Source organism: Medicago truncatula, chromosome 1 (assembly GCF_003473485.1).
Source record: "Medicago truncatula cultivar Jemalong A17 chromosome 1, MtrunA17r5.0-ANR, whole genome shotgun sequence".
Taxonomy (NCBI): domain Eukaryota; kingdom Viridiplantae; phylum Streptophyta; class Magnoliopsida; order Fabales; family Fabaceae; genus Medicago; species Medicago truncatula.
This window is the reverse complement of record NC_053042.1, coordinates 7,802,388-7,823,463: the sequence shown is the minus strand read 5'-3', so window position 1 is coordinate 7,823,463 and position 21,076 is coordinate 7,802,388. Positions and strand designations below refer to the sequence as shown.

Below are 21,076 nucleotides of genomic sequence, written 5' to 3'. Positions count from 1 at the left end.
AAAAAACATAACTAAAATAAAAAATTATATCATGTGCAAATTTTCATAAATCAAGAAGTTAGAAGTAATTCTTTAAAAAAAATGCCGTTTTTAATAAAAAGAAAATTCATTTTTAGTTGTATTAACATATGCAATATTGCATATGATAGATAAACCAATAAACAAAATGTAAAACTATGAAAAAAAATGTTAATAACACAAAAAATATGATTATGCGAACAAAAAAATAAATCTTCTAACAAACTCACAATGTTTATGTTAATAACACAAGACAACAAAGAACATAATTTTACAAACACATTTGTTAAATGATGAAAGGAAAATAAATAAAGTTCATCAAAAGTTGTTCCAAAAACGTTAAGAATTTTTTTTACAAAGGAACGTTAAATAGGTTATTAGCACCAACCTTAATTAATATTTAATTTTTATTAATCTATTATTGACTTAATATTAAACTTATAGGGCCAAACACAAGTGTGTATTATAATATTTTTCTAGAGAACTATTTTTCATATTTATTTCTTTGAAGGGAGAACTACTCTTTATATGATGATTATTAAATCAGAGAATTTAATTAATTTATGAAATATTATTGTGTTTTTGTTAGTACTAAAAGAATACAAATAATATATAAATTGAGCATATTTATTTGGAAAATATTTGATGGAATTCGTCGCGCGAGCTTATCTTAATTGACAAAGACATACATATTATATGCATAAGTTAAAATTTGAATCTTAAACACTCTATTTATTTACTTTTAAAAGGTAAATCTTTAACCAATAAACTGCTAAAGAAAATATTGTTGGAATTCTTTACGGTTGAATGTTTTGAAAATGCGTATATTTTCATGCAAACATAATAAAAATAAAACAATATGAAAAACGTGAAACGGTATTTTGAAACTTAAAAAAAAGTGTGGATCCTCATTGGTTTGGTTGGCAAGTCCAAACATGCTAGTCAATATGTTTCGGTGCACAGAGAATAAAGTAAATGAGATAGATAATCATGTTTATAATTTCATGAATTGAAGGTAATTAATAAATATAATTCAATTTTTGAAAGAATGAGGTGTAAATCACATGCTTAGTGAAGGAGATGAAAAAATTGGATCATTTTGAGATGAAAATAGTAACTAATCATAAGAAAAAAACCTATCAGGGAGATCTACATTACCCCCGATGAATTTGGGGTAGTTTAGTATGATCCGATTCTGAAAAGGAGATGGAGATCACATGTTAAACAAAGAAAATGAAGAAATTTGATGTTCTTGAGATGAAAATAATATATGATTGTAAAGATAAAATGAAGAAAAATGATTTTTTTTATAAGGATAAATTATCCTCAATTCATCAAACGTAGAAAAAACAAAAAAGAATACCACTTCAGCCTTGCATTGCATGTTGGAGAATTACATATGTTTATTTACTTCAGCTCAGCAATGAATACGTAGTGCGAGTGCGATACATACATATATGTAGATATGCAAATTTTTAAAAATTTAGGATATGATACAATTAATATAAATTAACAACAAAAAAAAAAGTATAATTAAAAATGATTTTTTTATAAGGGTAAATTATCCTCTACAAGAAGGCTGTCATGGTTGAGCTAATTTTACCAGAATAACCAAGTCTAAAATCTTCACATCCAATGTATCGTCTACTTTTACTATGCCATCAGTGCCATCCACACCAATCAACTTGCCAGTGGAACCACACAACTCCCCACCTATTATCTTTATTTTATCGGATTTTCTTGGCACTACAGCCTCCACTTCATTGGAAAGGGCCGATATTGTTTCACCATTTCCGCTAGACCCAAGAGCTACCCTATAAGAACCATCCTGGAGAAAACAACAATGCACGTGTCAATAATATCAATACTGGAAACGCAAACAATTGAAATGAATGATAACGAAAAAAGATAGTTTAATACATTAGCAACATAAAATAGTATTATCTGTTTGAAGATGTTAAATGAGACTTTGAATTACAATCACGGTTTGATATTGATGTATGATGATGAAATGAAAACTAAGCACTAATCTTTATTCGCATCGACTCTTTAAGCATAGAGAAGCAAGCATGGCAACAACAGATAAATTTTAAAACCAAACCTAAACGTTATAGTACTAACATAAAACAAAGCTTCTAGGCCAACATACCGGAAGAACTTCTTTTATAACTCCAACAGACTCCTCTCCGGCCCTGTGTACATTGACCAATATGTCTGGCATAAACGAAGGCCCTTCATTGTCCCCACCTACAAAATGTTAAAACATTAACAAATGTATGTGGAAGAAATCACATGCCACTTCAAATCTTGCAGATAAATTGATGATCCAAACCACTTAGTGATTAAAGAAATAGATCCAGGAATATGCTTGGTAAGCGATAAGATAATCTCCACATAAAACCACAAAACCACGGGTTATCCCATGATATACAACAAAAATGTTAAGGCAAACAATTGTCCTTATGTGGATGTCTAATGCAAGATGTTCACAACACGGGGGTAGTAGGAACATATGGTGTAGGCGCGCGAAAATCACCCGAATATAAATTTCTTCCGTCCCATATTGAGTATCACGTTGACAAAAGAATGTCCCAAAAATTAGTGTCACTTTATTATGTTCCCAATGCATTAATCATTATACTCTACCTGTAAATTAATAATATTGTGCACATAATAACTCCCATGTTCACTGTAATCCACCATACATTCATGACAATGGTTAACGCCTAATTGTTAATAAGGATAGATAATACATTGGTAAAATTGTTACACTATTTCATTTATTTACAACTTTTTTAACAATCTGAAATAACCTAAAGAGACAACCTCTATGGGACAGATGGAGCAGTGGTGTTAAATAGCGGGTATAGGGGGGCCATGGTGCTATGGCATAGCAGAATTTAAACAAATTGTTATATCAGTGGTGTTACATAGCGACTATATGGGGCCATAGCGCTATGGCATAGCGGAATTTAAACAAATTTTCATATTCCACAATACGCTATTTAGTATAAAATATTGTCAAATAACGGCCATATCATTGTTACGTGACAGATTTGAACAAACTACTATTTTCTATAACTGGCGGTAGATAACACTAGGATGGAGAAGATATTGATAGGAAGAAGAGATATGATGTTTTAACTAGAATATCAACTCCTTTAAATCATATTAGACTGGCAACTGCATTCAAATAAGACAGAAACATACAAGTGGCCATCGAAATACATGTGAGTTCTAATCAATGTCATATTAAATGCACCATAACGAGACCGTGCTTGTCATAGGCTAATGTTGTCATAGATCACGAGAACGAGGTCTATCACAAATTTGCGGTGTGATGATCTAACTAAATAAAAAAGTTGCAGAAACAAAACTCCGTACACACTAAATCTGTAGGTTGACAAAATAGAGAAACTTACCCAATACTGGGGACATGACGTCCAGACCACCAATTCCTGGAGTCATAGGTTGTCCTCCAGGGGTGCCAGGAAGGTAAGACGCAGAACTTGGTGTCATAGGTTGCCCTGGTGTTGATGGTAAATATGGGCTTGGAGCATTCGTTGTAATACAATCCGCATCGGTCCAAATAGAATTAGTAAAAACTCTAAAACTACAAATATTCTAATGATTTCGGGGGGCAAGAGGCAGTGTTACCGTAGGCAGAACTGTCCCGTGGTGTTCCAGCCTCACTATAATTGCCACCGGAAGTACTAGCCCAACCAGCACCAGGAGTTGGGGCTTCATATGGCTGGGAAGGAGGGCTTCCTGGCTGGAAAGATTAAACAGAAGGAAAAGATGATAAAATAAAGATCAACATGGTTCAATATGGATTCTTAAATGAATTACAGTTACAGAGTAGAGTGTCTGAAATTAGCTAATATTTCTGACCTGGTAATGTGGGTTGGCCCCCCAAGAGCCTGGATTTCCATCTTCCCAGTTATCCCTGAATTGATTTCAACATCAGAATTTGTAAACCACATATACTATACTACACTATAATATAATATGACGGTGCTGCAGTCTGTAAACTAACAAAAAATGCATTTAAATTTAATTAAACTACTGAATTTGGTACAACCCTTGTTCTAGACTTCTAGTAGAGCTTGAATTTAGAATACTTATATCTATTAAAGCGTCGAGTGTCTTTATCCTTCAATGGAACAAGAGAACACTTATAGAAAGCCTCAGCAATCAGCATAGAAACTAGAGAGAGGAAAAGTCATGGTATATATTAAGCTCAGAGGAAAAGGATGATGTTAGCACTAACCTAGGAGGACTCATTGGTGTATAAGGATTCCAAGCTCGGTCACGCATAGGTTGATGGTGAGAAAAAACACAAGGGGGGGGGGGATTGAATTGTGTTTTCTTTTTCTTTTTCTCTCTCTCTCTCTCTCTCTCAGATTTGAATCTTCTTCTATTAGTACCTCAGAGGCAGATTGAACCGCTTCTGATGTAAAAGTTCAGAGTCAGATGCACAGCGGAATAAGAACAGAGAAGAGATAAGAAAGAAAGGACGCAAGCAATTTATACAGGTTCCTTCCACAAACCGGAAGTAGCCATGTCCCCCTTGCACTTCCAAGGAGAGTTTCACTAAAAATAATCACACAGATTACAATTGCTCAATACTACAACAAGTATGAGACTTCCTTTGCTCAAGCACACAGCAAGAGACTTCCTATGCTCAAGCACACAAGCAAGAGTCTTCCTATCAAACAGAATTACAAAGAAAATTGTTTGAGGTTGAACACTTGATATACAATCAGGGGTGTTCACAATACAATGCAATGAAGAACTTAAGAATTTCTAAGATATATCAAATCAGTACAGAAATTCTAAGTGCTTTTGATGTGAAACAATTTCAATAGAGTTTTGGCGCTTTTTAAAATTGTTGTAAGTCTTTTAATGATCTTCAGGTCTTCACTCCTTTATATAGAGGTGTGAAAGAGACGTTGAGATCCTTAAGCACATCAGAGAGTGATTCTGAAACCTTGAATAATCACCATTGATCCATTGTCTGATTTGGTTGTTTTCCTATGAAGGATCAAGTTCAAATCCATTCTTGTTCTGAGGGAACATTTCTGCAGGCAAAGCTGTTTTTCTTGTCATGTAGCGAAGGCAATAGCAGAGTAGTGGAGGTAGTGGTTGTACACTTTGTATAAACGTACTTTGTCAACGCTCTTTGAAGGATAAGCATCAAATGCATTCAAATCCTTTCAAATTAACTGTTGCTACTCTTCTTCAGTCTTATGCACTCTTTAGATGAGTTTGAATCCATTAAACAACTTTTGAAACTGTAGGTTGCATCTTCTGATGAACTGCAGCTTCTGGTGATATATGGCTTCTGATGAAACAGCTTCTAATAAACTTGCTTCTGATGAACTTACTTCTGATGACGTCATCAGGAGCGCTGAGGATTTAGGAGCATTCTTTTCAGACGCAGTTTTCTTCAGATGCTATAGGCTTCACTTTAATAATTCCGTAACTCTCTTTTGTTCTTCCAAGACCTCTTAAAGATATCAAATTTTGTTTAGGGTCCTGTACACTTGAACAAATATTAGCAATAACCAATTGATAATTTTTAATACTTTGTTATCATCAAAACTCTTAGGGTTTATTGTTAATCACATTTTGTTCCAACAATCTCCCCCTTTTTGATGATGACAAACAATAGTATTTAAAATATTCAATTGTTAATCTAATTAACAAGTGACTTCTTAGGTGAGGTTTGTAAGCTCCCCTTGAGTCTAATAGTCCTTTTGGGTGAGGTTTGTAAGCTCCCCTAAGTTCTATTCATAGTCTTTTAAGGTGAGGTTTGTAAGCTCTCCTTAAATTCTATACAAGTTAATTAAATTCCAATAAAACGGTACGCTCAGAATGATCTCACATTAATAGACTAAGAGATGAGAAGTTGATCCTATTAATTTAACTTGATTAAATTAATGGAGCTCAGAGCCTAAAAATACTATACATTCACTCCCCCTTTTGTCATCAACAAAAAGTGTTAAAAGAAAGACAAAAATGAAGAGAGTAAAAAAAAAAAAAGAGAATTCATTCAGAAGGTGAGAACAAAAACATTTGTAACGGAGCAAAATAAAAAATTGATAGAAAAAATAAGAAGCAATACTCAGAAGATAATGATTTTCATAGATATGTTCAGAAGCAATAAATAGAGTACAACATTTTAGCAAGATAATTTTTTACAGAAGAAACTAAACAAACAATAACAATAATAGATGTGCAACTAAGGGCTTGTTTAGAGGCTGCTTCCATCAAGAATTTCATGTTATCTGAGAGCTTCTGTCTTCTGCTTCAGCTTTTGAATCTCTTCATCCTTAGCTTGAGGATCCAAATGTCTTCTTTTTCACAACTTCTCTACCTTCCTGCATGACAAATACATTTTGTAAATAAATGGAGACTCCAATTTTCAACGAAATTAAACATTCAACAATAAAAATCATGCATTCAACAGGACAGAAACATTTCATACCAATTTGTTTGCGAGAGCTTGTAAATCTATCCTCGGAATTAGTTTCACGGTAACCTTCTGCCGTACATTATCAACATTCACTACCTGTTGAAAGGGATATAAATTAGGTGACAAATTAAGAATAGGGATAGAATGATGAATGTCCAAGAATACAGTACATACTTTGGCAAGGTCCCCCTTGTATGTCCCAATCTTCATTCTAATCCAAGTATCTCTAGCAAGATCAATGGCCTTGCTTTCAACTGACAGCACATCAGTCATTTCTCTTATTGGAACAAGAGTTATTTGTCGTCCAATATATTGCGAAGACCTTTGCAAGCCTGAAACACATGTAAAAAAAAGTTGACAATTTTATCATATGATGTATGTGTGATAAACAACAATAGATATTTCATAACCCACTTGGGTTGGCCTAGTGGTATTAACTAGGAATTTGGGAGTGTGGTCCTCCTCTAGGTCTCAAGTTCGATTATCTAAAATGTCAATTTAGGTGGGCTAACTTAGCTTCTTCAAACAAAAAAAACAGTAGATATTTGACACAATACAATACCTCTCTAACATGAGCTTCTTTATCTGCTTCGACATATATATAGTTTTTGAGATGATCAAGAGCAATAGCTGATCTGATTTGCAAGTCTGACCCCTTGTTTATGTACTTTTGCATGAGGCAAACAGCGGATTCACGCTCACGGCCAATCACACATTTGACCATCCAGAGCTTTGGGTCTCTAACAGATGGCAAAAGTGATTGTTGTTCTACATCTGTAGTTTCTTCATCATATTCTTCAGCCAACCGCTGCTTTCCATATCTCTCATGTATCCTTCTTTCCATCTCTTCAAGCAGTGGCGGAGCCAGGAATATTGTAAAGTCCGAGCAAAAAAAAATTTGCAACACATTTATAGGGCGTACATAAGAAATTGCAAGCAAATAATAAAAAATGTAAAGAAATTGCCCAATTTATAGGGGTTTATATAAGAAATTCATAAGGATTTACACAAGAAATTGCAAAAAAATTTGCTCGGAGCCCGGGCGAGTGCCCGGGGTCGCCGGGCCTTAGAACCGCCCCTGTCTTCAAGGTCTTCATGATCTTCTTGGTGTGGTGGCTGGTGATGGTGATGCGCTCTCCCTCTATTAGTATTATCATCTTCGTCTTGCACATCACCGATAATGAAGCCTGCATGCATGCGATACAAAACGTACTTACCTTCTTCGAATTCTTCTTCATCCTCCTCCTCATCATAATCTTCATCATCGTCATCATCATAATCATCCTCCTCATCATCTTCATCGACCTCCTCCGCATCACCATCGATAAAACTCGGCCTCCTCCGCTTATTTCCACCGCCGCCGCCTCTTTCATCCTCTTCATCTTCATGCATTCGTCGACGACGACTCATCGCTGCAAACCCTAGATTGAATTTTAACGAATTTTGTTTTTGTTGGAAGCTTTACGATTGGAATTGGAATATGGAAGCTTTACGATTGGAATTTTGTTCTTGAAACGAGGGTGAAGGAGAATGGTAGTGGAGAGTGATCGAGAGATTGAGGAAGAATAGATATAGATTGGAGGTTAAGAGTTGGAATTTAAACACTCTCACTTGAAATTCTTGCATGCAAATGCACCTAACGTATAAGGTTTTACACACACATCATTAATTTATGTTATAAATATATTAAAAAAGAAATTTAGAAATATTGAACCGCTTTTGATATGACACCAAGGCTGTGTTGGGATTACTTGAAACTAACCAGAAACAAAAATTTCATTATATTGTTTAAATATTTTATGACGGAGTGGAGATCTAACTTTCCACTCTATTGTTTGGATAGTAAATGGAACAGAACATGTTATAAATTTTTTATTCTATTTTTGCCCTTTAGTTTAAAATCATCAATTTGTTGAATGGTCAACCTCAAATGTATAGAGTAGTAACTAGTTTTTTTTTTTTTTTTTTTTTTTTTAAGTTAGAATTGAAAATAATTATGGAGTGTATTGAACTACACAGTTTTGTAACCAAAAACACAGTTTAAATACCGAAATCAAATTAAAGGAAAAATAAGGCACGATAAAAATTAAAAACGTTTTTAAATTTTGGCTTCCCTGAAATAATACGGCTCCTGCATCATTTACAGTTGTTGTATTTCCATTTGGCAGCTTAAACTTCATAGGCTTAATTCTAGCTAGTAAAATTAGGAGAAGCATTGAGAAGTTAGAAAACTTGCGTACGAATCTAATATCGAGTATACTTGTCTACAATGTAAACTGCACTTGTTAACACAAATTGTTTGCCTGTCATTTTCTTTGCTATAGTAAAACAAACCTGTAGCAAACAAGATGGAAGAGATTTGCAAATAATACTTTATCGATTGATTGGATATTAATTAAAAGAAGTGATATTAAAAACAGTAAGTTGTAGAAGATGATAAAGGCACCAAGGAATACAAAATGGTGAACAAAAAATAAATAAAAAAGAAAAAAAAACGAGAGAATGAGAAGCAGATGATGAAATATAAAAGGTAGGGGCAAAGTTGTGATTGTATTATCAATGTTTTCCATTTCATTGGATTCACTTCAAATTGGATGAAATGAAAATTTGGTTAAATGGATGGGTATTGGAAGGAATGGGTTCCATCACACTCTATTCCATTCCATTTATTTTTTACAAAACTAAACAATGGAACATGGTTACATCCCACTCTATTCCATTCCACCACTCTCCATCAATCCAAACATAGCCGAAGAGGTGCACTCTAGCTATTTTTTAATTCCTTTTCAATTTCTAATTGTCGCCACTTTTTCACCATATTCTCAAATGCCACAAAATTGTGTGAGGCATGTTGTATTTTGTGCAATCTCTCCCAAAACACCAATATTAGTAGGGAAGATGTCACATGGATACCCTTTATTCTCGTACATCTTTGTACATCCCATGCAACAGGAAGAGAGAAGAGGAGATGAAAAAGAAAATATATTTGTGTGGGGTCCACATAGCCACGTGTCATATTTTTATGTAGGTGTCAATGGATGTATTGTCACATAAGGTTGTCAATGTATCATAACTCTATTAGTAGCAACGTTCAAATATAAGTATTTAGTATAGGTACAATTGGCAGCAAGATCCCTATTTTGCATTTTGGTTCGTGACCAATTGTTTCAAACTTCAAAGTGTGCTGTTTAGCAACGTCAATTACGCAGTTGGTTATTTGTAATGAAATGATCTCAACCATCATCTAAAATGATAAAATTAAGGCCAAAAAACATGTACAAAATCATATATAATATTTTTAATACAACAATAACTAAATTTTATCCCACTGATTACCGTCGGTCACATGAATCAAATAGTGTCATATTATTCTATCAGCAATGCTAAATAGCGCTACTTATACATGCACGAATTCTTAAAACAAGTGCTCTATGTTTTTTTTAAGACTGCACATCCCACATCTAAAAACAAAATATCAAACAAAAACATAGTATCCACCGCTCCACATGTTATCTTTTGTAAGACTGCACTCTGGGTTGCTACTTGTTATACGCCACCACACCACTTCTACAATCACCTTTTTTTTAGAGAAGTAGCTACAACCACTTGATAATATTAACTCTTTAACACTTAATCTTAAAGAGTCTACTTTTTTTTGGGGAATTATAAAGAGTCTTAAGCACTCTTAGATATTTAAAAAAGACAAGAGAGTATAAAATATTGGCGTGTGTTTGCCGTGTAAGTCATTCGTGGGTTACACGCGAATTTGTTTTCGGACACATGAGCATTTTCCTTATGCATAATATTTTTCACGGTCACCATCTTTTATGTATAATGTTTTTCACGGTCACATAAAATTGGCAAAGCATGCGCAACATGTTTCTTCTAGACGAAAAAATCAGGAGTTAAACGTAATAAAAGACAATTAAAACAATGCTTTTACTTCTAAAAACTACCATAACCATAAACTAAAAATTCTCAAACAAATCCAACAAAATGGATTTAGTCAACATTACAAAAAACGTTCCAAACAATAATATAAAACTGCATTACAGAATCCTAATAACATACTAATACATTATCACTTGCTCAGGGCCAAAATTTTAATTCCAAAGTTCGAATTGATAAAAAGGAACAAGAACATACAGACGTAAGAATGTTATAAGTTTCATCCAAACGGTTATAAGACATTGCCACAGTTTTATAGGTATAGCAGTCCTTGAATTCAATGATCAAATAATCTAACACCATATTCCAGTGCCATGCCTACTACTTTTTAGGTTTTTGCCTTTTTTGTATGTTAGCTACCATTTTATGCAGAGCAGTAATTTCAAAGTCCTTTTTTCTCAACTGTTCCCTCGATGATTCAATCTCCGCTTCACTTTCTTTCAATCGTTGATTCAGTGCTTCAATCTCTTTCAAGTGGGCATCCTTTTCAATTTCATGATCCACTTTTACTTCCTTGGAATCATCCACTTGTAAGTCCTTTTTCCTCAACTGTTCTCTCAATGATTCAATCTCCAACTCACTCTCTTTCAATCGTTGATTCAGTGCTTCAATCTGTTTCAAGTAGGCATCCTTTTCAACTTCAGGATCCATTTTTACTTTCTTGTTCTCGGGAACATCAACCATCTCGCCCTCTGGTAAATCTCTCTTAGATGGCATTTTTTTGTGGTGATCATCAATTCCCATTTTCCGAACAAATAAACTGACACTCATGCCCGTACTCAGCCGACATGTGACAAGTTTCTGTAGACGCCCATTTGAGTCCTACACAAAGTAATGCACAACACTGGTTTGAGATTGAACAAAAAAGGGGACGCAGCATGCCCAAAAGGGATTAACTATGCTTCAGTGGTTTAAAACTACAACATCAATTTATGATAAGAAACTTGATATAGAAAAAAGTATATCCATTTTTTGAACAGGCCTAGTTATTTTGCCATCAGATTTTGGAAGGAGAATTACATAGATGTCTAACTCCAACCCTTTAAACATTTATATTAGAAATAGAAAATATGGATTCATTGTGGTGGTGAATGGAATTCACGTTTATGTATTTCTTTCCCTCAGCTAATCAACAAACGAACTACGTGATACCAAAGTAGCAGGCATTGAGCATTGGTATATTGTATATGTACCTTTGTTTGGCTGCCTTGGACATTTTCATATGCATCATGTGCCTCTCGTTGGTTCTTAAAAATAGCTAAGGCAGAATACTTATCTCCTTGACCGTTTCTGGAAGGCTGAAGCAAATTTTACAATAGATCAGAACTCAAACAAGAAAAATAGCCCAGTGACTGAATGTCAACAAGAGTACCGAAGGATAAATTTTAAAGTCCTCAAATTGAAGACATTCATGTTATTCCAATAATTACGGATGAACCTCTTCCTCGGAACAGTGGGATGCTTAAAGGACATACTAATATACTATACCTTCCGTTCTATTGTGAAGTCTCCAGGAACAATTTCGTGTAGTGCTTCAGTGTTCACAGTGGTTGGTATTCTGTGAATAAGCAGCTTCGACATCTCACTTTCTGAAACCTAAAATGAGAGAACAACAAACAGTGATGACAATAGTTACCAACCAGTTTAACTGCATAACTACAACTCGGCACTGAAAAAGTATACAATACAATGATGACTTACAGGCTCTTGAACCAATGTTAATGGAAATGGCTTATCAACACCATGTTTGATCTTTGCAAGAACAAGTTTCATTGTTGCACATGCATCATCTAGACAATCATGCGAAGCACCCTTTTTCCGAACTTCATAGCCCAAAACAGACTGTTACAAAGATAACAGTGAATTTCATTCAGTATATGCTACATTCATCTTTCATTTATCTTAGCTCCGTAATTTGCTTGTGAGTTTGTATGGTGTAATGTTTTAAATTCCAAAGCATAGACAAGCATGAATGTACAACAAACAGACTTCATTCAAAATAACAGAGTGTAATGAAATTCCTCCAAAGGAATAACTATATGACCACAACTCATAATAATAATTCATAAAGTAGATGGTGCGTAATACAGAATCATAATGTTCGCATTGCGGGTAAATAATTTGCTACTTGCCTGACACAAACTATTCAACGAAGGTCTCCTGTGAATAGAGCCATCCAAGGGTTGGAAGATGTATGCAGTGTCGACCACTCTAACATAATCAAGCTTCAGCACTGCAAATGAATGCAATTAGTAAATAAAATGAAACAAGAAAAAATAACACAATGGAATGCTCTTCATCTACAACGAAATTAGCAGTGGGCCATTCAAAGACAGCCAAACAAAATGTTCATGACACTTACCACGTAGATCATTATATAAACTGTGTCCAACTAATATGGTTCCATTGTATAACAACTTCTTCATCGATTTCTGCAATAGTACAACACACTCCTTCATTAAGCATTTGAAAGGAAGATAAAGGAAAACTACAAAATGAAACATAAAATACCTGTATATCAGCTAAGGAGCAAGTCACTGTCTCTAGATCTTGAGCAGAGACACCGGTAATCTCTGTTTTGTAGTCTTTGATTGCTTTCTCCGGTTTAACAAGTTTGTGTAATTTGACCTGAAAAGTTCTGAAATCATCTATCTACACCCCGAAAAGAAATTGTTTCGTTTGAACAGAAGCTCAATGCCTCAATCTTTGGGCAGGTAGTGAAGAAGGGGAATAACGAGTCACGGAGTAAAGGGAAGAACCATCATTAAATTATATTACCTCTAAATTGTGATCTACAACACAGACTTTGACCAAAGCTTCAGTCCCATCTTCACAGAGAACCATTTCACAATCAACAGCAACCATTGTGGTAGATTTTATCCCCTTGGCCTTTTTCTTAAGGTTTATCACTAACCATCCCTTCATTTTCCACAGCAAAAAAGTGACATAAATAATTGATAAGCAAAAGCCGTGTATTACTAAGAATATACAGAACCCGTATGCTTATAAACTGTAGCAGACCATCACTAAATAAAATTAACTAAAGCAAATTAAATAGCAAAAGGTGCAAGGATAATAAAAAACTCAATTCTAAACATGACCAATTGAGAAATCAAGGACAATGGCAGTAGCATATTTCAAAATAAAATCAAGCCCATGCAATATCTATCAAAATTAATAAACTACTCCCACCATTCCAGATCTATCAATATTTAAGAGGGTTACAGATCAAAAAATAATAAATTGTATATCTTTGGACGAAAATATCCTCATTTAATTTCCCGTTTTCCTAATATTTATTGTTAATTGCATTATAGATTGCTAAGGTCTCTCTCCAAACAGAGGCTACAGTTGAAAAAAAGACATTAATTAGACACGAATTCTAAAACATCAATAGTTTTGAAAGAAAAAAAAAACTATAGATATGGAATACAGTGGATAATAACAGCATCTAAAATTCCTGAAAAAAATTAAGGGTTTGATAAATTTCATCCACAGACAATGGTGGCACTTTTTTACTTCTGCAATAAAAAAGGTGCATATTGACATGCTCATTTTATTATACATTTCTTATTAAAAGCAATAGCAAAAGCACAAGTGACTAATTTATATATTGAGATGTTTATGCATCCGTATGAAAAAGTAATTTCAATTTTTCTGAACCATTTCATTTTCAAGCACTGAAAATATGAGCAATGAAATATCAATAATTGCCATAAGCTTTATTAAAGAAAATAAGACCATGTTTTTTTTTTTAGGTTTTTAAAAAAGACCATGTTTTTTTAAGGTCCACTTTTCTCTGTTATTTTCTGAAGCATTCTGTTATATCCTATATTTCTCAAGGCACTTCTTTAATGGCACTTTTTATCCTTGACATATTTATGACTATTTCACAAGTCAAGCAGTTCACATTAGGCAGTGTGTCTATAAGTTCAACAAGGACTAGTTAGCATTTTGAATGCACCTAGGCTGACCAGAAAATAGGAGATCAAAGTTAATCATAACAAACCTCATCAATAGATGGCAGCGAATAATCCATTGGATACATAGGGTGCTGGAGAGTTACTTGGACTAGCCTCTGTGATGCCAAAAAGTTACGGTTAGAAAAACATAGTAGGATCATCAATAAAAGCAGATTATTAATTGAGATTTTTTAACTAATTGACTTTGAAAATCATGTAAATCCCATCATCAGTCACAATTCACAAACACAGTAGGAAGCATAAAAATAATTGGCAGCAGAAAGTAATATTAGAAGACGGCTTTGCTAAATCTAAGAGATTATGCATCAGACAATTATTAGTTGTGGTCTCTTGAATTTTAGGTTCTACAATCAGATTTGGCTCCAGCAACAAGACATATTCAACTTGTAAGTCAAATTATAACAATGGAACTAGGGATTTTAAAGATAATGCACAAGGTACAATGGAACTAGTAATGAAAAAGTGGCGGCCATTATAAAATTTAATAAAAAATGTTGAACCCTTAAGGATGGTGAAGTAAGAAAGCCAAAGACACAAGCAACCGGGTATGGCTTTAAGGGGAAGAAAAATAAGGCCTCGAAAAAATACACAGGAAACAAGATGCTCAATATTTGAGTCAAAACTGGTAAAATCTAGAAATACTTGTCAATTATTGGTACTATAACTGGTAAAATATAGAAAAGATGGTTCAAGTGCAAAAATTATCATGATCTCCAACATAACAATTATTATGAAAATATACCTGCTCAGGGGAATCCTGAGATCTATCTTTCAGTCGCTCTAATGTGTATTGATTTGAATGATGCCGCATGATGTTACCAAAAAACTGATCACAAGAAGAAAATGAGTAAGACTGAACTGGAGGGCTATTAACTTTATCTTTAGGAAAGGATATAAATGACTTACCTTCAAATCCTCATCCTTTGAGAATGTCTTTAGAAATGCAGCCAAAACCTCATGGGACCTCTTTGATGGATCACTCATACCTGCCCCAAATTTTTTATCATTGCTGTTCAGGAATTCCTTCCAGTCTCCCATTTTACCCTTCATGCCTTTCTTTTGTACCAATTTTACAATATCAACCAACACCTACACACATTAAAGCTTTAGTTTGCCGGGGTTAAGGAGAAAACTAGACCGGAAAAACAAAACACTTACAAAGGTGTGAGATTTCATTCATCTAAACTAGCAGGTGAATACATCAAAAACTATCAGAACGAATCAACATAAGTGTAACTGTGCAAGAAACAACTATTACATCCTTATTGACATTTATTATACTAGTTTTTTCCCTGAGATATGATTATCCAAAATACACTTTGAATCTTGATTTGCTACTGATCTGATCTGAACTAGGTAAACCCACTTACGGAGACAAAACTGCCATTGTTTTCAAGGTTTTAAATTCTGATTGAAGCCACGGTTGCAAGTGTGCTGCAATCTCTTGAATTGCGAAAAATTGTGAACAAATGTAGCCACAATTACGGTCATGATGCTGGTGCAATAGCTTCTAAAACTTTTATATTGAAGTTGCAAACTGTAATTCAATATATTTTCTCCATTTACAAAACTTGAACCCATATAGATAACTCCAGTTAGTGAGAAAAGTCCTTTCCGTTTCAGTTGTTTATCTATCAAATCTCTTTCCCATTACAATGTCAAAGGTTCAAAACCAAAGATATTGATTGCATTTTAAAAACAAAACAAAAGGTTTACAAAAACATGTTCAATCTGAGACACTCATGTCATGGCTAAAGTTCAACTGAAAGTCTACGCTGATCACCTTTAAAATCTTGGAGTCATTTTCAAGATTTTCTACTATGGGTGCTACCCCAACTCTTGTCTAGTCTTACCACACATCTCCACTACGCTTATTTTATTCTCGTATTGGGTCTTAACCGCCCAACACTCTAATCAAGCAATAAAATGGGATGCATTTGCAACAGAATAGAACAAAGAAGCAATTGCAAAACAAAGCAGATACAGTAGGATAAGAAAGTTACCTTCTTTTCCGCGGTGTCAATCTTCTCATCCATATCAACAATACCTGATCATACAAGTAAAGCAGTCAATATGAGTCCAACTAACCCCATTTCTAACTCATCACTAAATTGGTTGACTTAACTTGTATCAATTAAAAAACTTGTAATAAAGTCTCTCTTAATATAAGAAGAGAAGATGTTGTGGAAATCCTATTAATGCCCCAGCCTGGTTAATTGACAAATCACCAAAGTAAGGGTAAAATCTGTCTTTAACTTACTTTATTCAACCAAATTACCACAATTAACTAAGATGATGTCATGTAACTACAAATAACTAATAGTTTAGTTCATTTGCTCTTCATAAACTCTTACCCGGCGCGGTTGTTGCAAGCTCCGGCGAAGGTTGTCCGTTCCTGATATTTTTAAATGGGTTTTGTAGAGAAGATGGAGGGGACTCTTTTTATGGTGATGGATTTTCAAAAGCTTGTACGTGGATGTCAAGATCTAGCCGAAAAGATGGTCGTAGGGAAGTTTGATAGAGTATAATTACAGATGAAAAGGAGAGGATGAAGATGGTGGAGCAATGTAACGACCGCCGGAGAAACACTGAAGGAGGGAGGAGGCGGCGGCTAGGGTTTGTTTGAGAATGAGAGAGTTTTCCAGATTTCTTTGGTGAAGAGAGAGAAAATTAACTTTGAAATAAATATGGTGTGTGTGGAATAAAGTTAAATGACAAAAAATAAAATAAAAAGAAAATTATAAAAAAATACTCTAGGTTTGTACGAGATAGAAAGGGGTAAAGGGGTATAGACTTTTTTTATTGCAAAATTAGTGTAACATAATAAAAATAAAAATAAATAAATTCTTTAAAAAATAATAAGAATTTCTTTATCAAATAATAAAAAAATAGTAGTAGTTTATTTAACCTCTAAAAATATAATTTAATAAATGTTATTTTACACACGCACATATATATATATATATATATATATATATATATATATATCTAACGACGTGTTTTTTTTTTACAAGATCTAAAGACGTGTTGTTACATTAATTAATGAATATTAAAATTTAAATTTTTTTTTATATTCATAAAAACATAAGGTAAATATATTTCATTGTTGCATAAAAATAACGGTAAAACATTGATCGTTTGATACGTAAAGCATACCAAAGAGAGTAGTAGAAAAAGAGTGATGTGTATAGATTTGAAGTGAGGCAGTAACAGACGATGTATAAATAGTTTAAGAGACAAGTTTTAAAAAAGATTGACAAAATATATTATACAAGGGTCAACTCATCACTTCAAAATTTTAAAATAATTGTTGTAAACGAGACAAGTTGTCACTTCGCAAAATTTTTAAAAAATTATTATAAACAGGACATGCTAATATAAATTTTAAAATAAGTATTGAACATATTTTGGTAGTGGTCGGAGTTTGAATCCCGGATCTTGGATATATTATGCATTATCCAAATCAACTGAGCTAAACTCACGAGGACAGAAGTGTTGAACACATGATTTGTCATCAGTGATATATATTATAAAATAATTATTATACACGAGACAAGAGATACACTGATATATATTATTAAACATTATTCTCCTTCCTTCAAAAAAACATTATTCTCCTTTTTTTTCAAACCATAACGTAAGTGAAAAACTAACTTAAAAAAATAATTGAATTATACACAGCATTTATTATCATTGAGTACAAATTCAAAATAATTATAACACAAAGAGACAAGTTTTAGCCGATATGAATTTTAAGATAATTATTAACCATGCGACATGTCATCACTGATATATATATATATATATATATATAATATTTATTATACATGAAACAAGTTGGTATTGTTAACTTAAAAAAAACTTTAATAATTATTATTATGGCGAAATTGTCACTGATACAAATCTACTAACATCTACTTCTTCTAACAATATCTAAAAAACGAAGTTCAGCAAAATAAATAAATTAGTCTACAGTTATCAGTGGAAATTAGTTATACATGACCATTATCTGTAATTAATTTAAAAAAAAAAATTAGAACATAATAAACAAGCTGTCGCTCGAATAAATTTCAAAATAATTATTAACCATGCGACATGTCATCACTTATATATTTTTTTTTTGAAGAAAATCACTTATATATATTATAAAATATTTTTTTTGAGGGATTATATTGTAAAATATTTATTATACACGAAATAAGTTGTAATTGTTAACTTTAAAATTATTATTATACATGGGCGAAGTCGTCACTAATATCTACTTTTTTTTAGGGAGACCGATACAAATTTACTAACATCTAATTCTACTAACAATATATATATAATCGAAGTCCTTCAAAATTTTATAACCGTCCTTATTAAAATTCACTATCTTCTTAATTTCATGTGTTAACTTTAAAAGATTTATTATACACGAAACAAGTTGTCACTGTTAACTTTAAAAATTACTATTATACACGGGCGAAGTCGTTACTGATACAAATCTACTAACATCTACTTCTACTAATAATTATTTTTATACACGGGCGAAGTAATCAGTGATTCAAATCTACTAACATCTACTTCTTCTAACAACAATAACAATATATAAAAATCAAAGTCCACCAAAATTTCATAATAATCCTTATTAAAACTCATTATCTTCTTAATTTAATGTGCATAATTGCATTTTTCAAAGTTTAATTTATTTTTTTAAAAAAACTAATTACGGACAACGATCATCACAAGTGTAACTAATTTCTGCTAATAACTATGTTATTTATTTATTTATTTTGATGGACTTCGATTTTTATATATATCTCTCTTAATATAAGAAGAGAAGATATTGTGGAAAATATATTTATGCCCTACAATGGTTGATTGCCACGTCCTAACAATGGGGGTAAAACATGTCATAAATTTATTTTATTGAACTAAATTACCTCAAGTAACTTTAATGATGTCATGTAACTAATAAAAAGTACCGGTTTAGGTGATGGCATGAGTAACTATGATGATATCATGCAAGTTGAATAAAGTCTTTAGTTTAGTTACTTTTGAATCTAAAATTTACCTTTTCTAACCGATGACGTCATCTAACTATTATTATTACTTTATGGTTTCAAATTTTTACACATTTTTCACCAAATGCCTTGAATAAATCTAACTGCCTTTCCCATTCCCATAGTTCCATTACTTTTAAAAATTTCCCATTTTTCAATGAAAAAAAAAATGTCATTCATGACTTACATCATGTCATATCACATATTTCAAATTTCAAAACTCCCCCCTAAATTTTAAAACACAAAGATTTTGAAACTATATATTCAAAGTCACTTTCACTCATATTTGTCATTCTCAACTTCTTTCTCCCAAACTACAAATGTCAATACCTTTTCTTCTTTTCAAACTTTCTAATCTCCAACTACTATTTTAATTTTATTTTGCAGGAAACTTGAAAGCTGTTCATTTTACAACTAAACAAGTAGTTGAAAGTCCTACAAAAAAAAATAAAAAAATTATCAAAGATCCACAAAGGTATTTGATGTATAAAATTTACTCTCTTCATTATCTAATATGTACCTCTTTTTTGTTTTTCTTATCTTCATTATTTGTCATAATCTTCAACTATCTCTTCAGCAAACTACAAACAAAGAAAGGAGACCCAAGTAAGTAATTCACTCTTTTCATAATCTATCATGTACCTCTTTGTTCAAAAAAATAAAATAAAATATGTACTTCTTCTTTGTTCTTCTGATCTTCATTATTTGTATTTATCTTTAACTACATATTTTGAAAAGACAAATTAATTAATTTAGTACATATTATATAAATTTTTGCTGAAAATGATGAATTAGTGTCTTGTATGTTGCTAATAAAATTGAAAACTATTATATTTTGCAGGAAAGTTGAACGGTGTTCTTATTGTAACGCCCTCTCTAATTATTCGAATATTTTTAATGAGTTTAGAATACACTTATATGATTTGTATAATTTATATGATTTATTTTGATGAGTGATATTTTGTTATGATATATGTTGGTATTTATTAGTATAACATATATGTTATTTGGTTTAGAAATATAAATGTTATTTGGTTTAGAAATATAAATGTTATTTGATTTAAAAATATAAATGTTATTTGATTTAGAAATATATATGTTATTTGATTTAGAAATATATATATATGTTATTTGGTTTAGAAATATAAATGTTATTTGATTTAAAAATATAAATGTTATTTGTTATAGAAATACATATGATTTGTTGCAGAAATAAATGTGATTTGTTATAGAAATAAATGTTATTTGGTGTAGAAATACACATGATTTGTTGTAGAAATATATGTTAATTTGTGTAGAGATATATGTTATTTTGTGTAGAAATATATATATGTTATAGAAATATATTTGTTATAGAGATATAATTGTTATTTGTTGTATAAATATTTTATATATATATTAGAATAGAATATTGAGATTTTGGTAGGCAATCTAATATATTTTTGTACTGAATAATATATTTTTGTACTTAATATGATATATTTTGGTACTCAATTGATATATTTAATTACTAGATCTAATAGGTGCATTACTTGTTTCTCACTTATTAGTTGTAAATTATCTCTATAAATAGAGAACTCACACAGTGCATTCTACACACCGAAATT

General features: G+C 32.3%; 1 protein-coding gene and 1 pseudogene across 1 annotated transcript; both read right to left on the bottom strand.

Moving 5' to 3' along the window:
* Positions 1 to 1,600: 1,600 nt before the first annotated feature.
* Positions 1,601 to 7,343, bottom strand: LOC11428072 (putative transcription elongation factor SPT5 homolog 1; annotated as a pseudogene).
* A 3,128-nt stretch (positions 7,344 to 10,471) lies between these two features.
* On the bottom strand, positions 10,472 to 17,139 carry LOC25485770 (small RNA degrading nuclease 1). The gene is made up of 13 exons (XM_024775479.2): positions 16,782 to 17,139; positions 16,431 to 16,474; positions 15,334 to 15,516; positions 15,170 to 15,253; positions 14,454 to 14,522; positions 13,223 to 13,363; positions 12,956 to 13,072; positions 12,807 to 12,876; positions 12,577 to 12,677; positions 12,146 to 12,286; positions 11,933 to 12,040; positions 11,638 to 11,742; positions 10,472 to 11,266 (listed from the first exon to the last, which is right to left on the bottom strand). Exons 2-13 carry the CDS (start codon positions 16,461 to 16,463, stop codon positions 10,766 to 10,768), a joined length of 1,653 nt encoding a protein of 550 aa, XP_024631247.2. The 5' UTR covers positions 16,464 to 16,474; positions 16,782 to 17,139; the 3' UTR covers positions 10,472 to 10,765.
* Between the last annotated feature and the right edge of the window lie 3,937 nt (positions 17,140 to 21,076).

What these genes read in the sequence shown, in the direction of transcription:
- LOC25485770 (XM_024775479.2), bottom strand. Translation starts at nt 16,463, where the DNA reads ATGGATGAGAAGATTGACACCGCGGAAAAGAAG. An exon ending in TTGTAGATCACAATTTAGAG is followed by an intron (nt 13,073 to 13,222) that starts GTAATATAATTT and finishes AGAACTTTTCAG; the next exon opens with GTCAAATTACACAAACTTGT. An exon ending in TAACATTGGTTCAAGAGCCT is followed by an intron (nt 12,041 to 12,145) that starts GTAAGTCATCAT and finishes CTCTCATTTTAG; the next exon opens with GTTTCAGAAAGTGAGATGTC.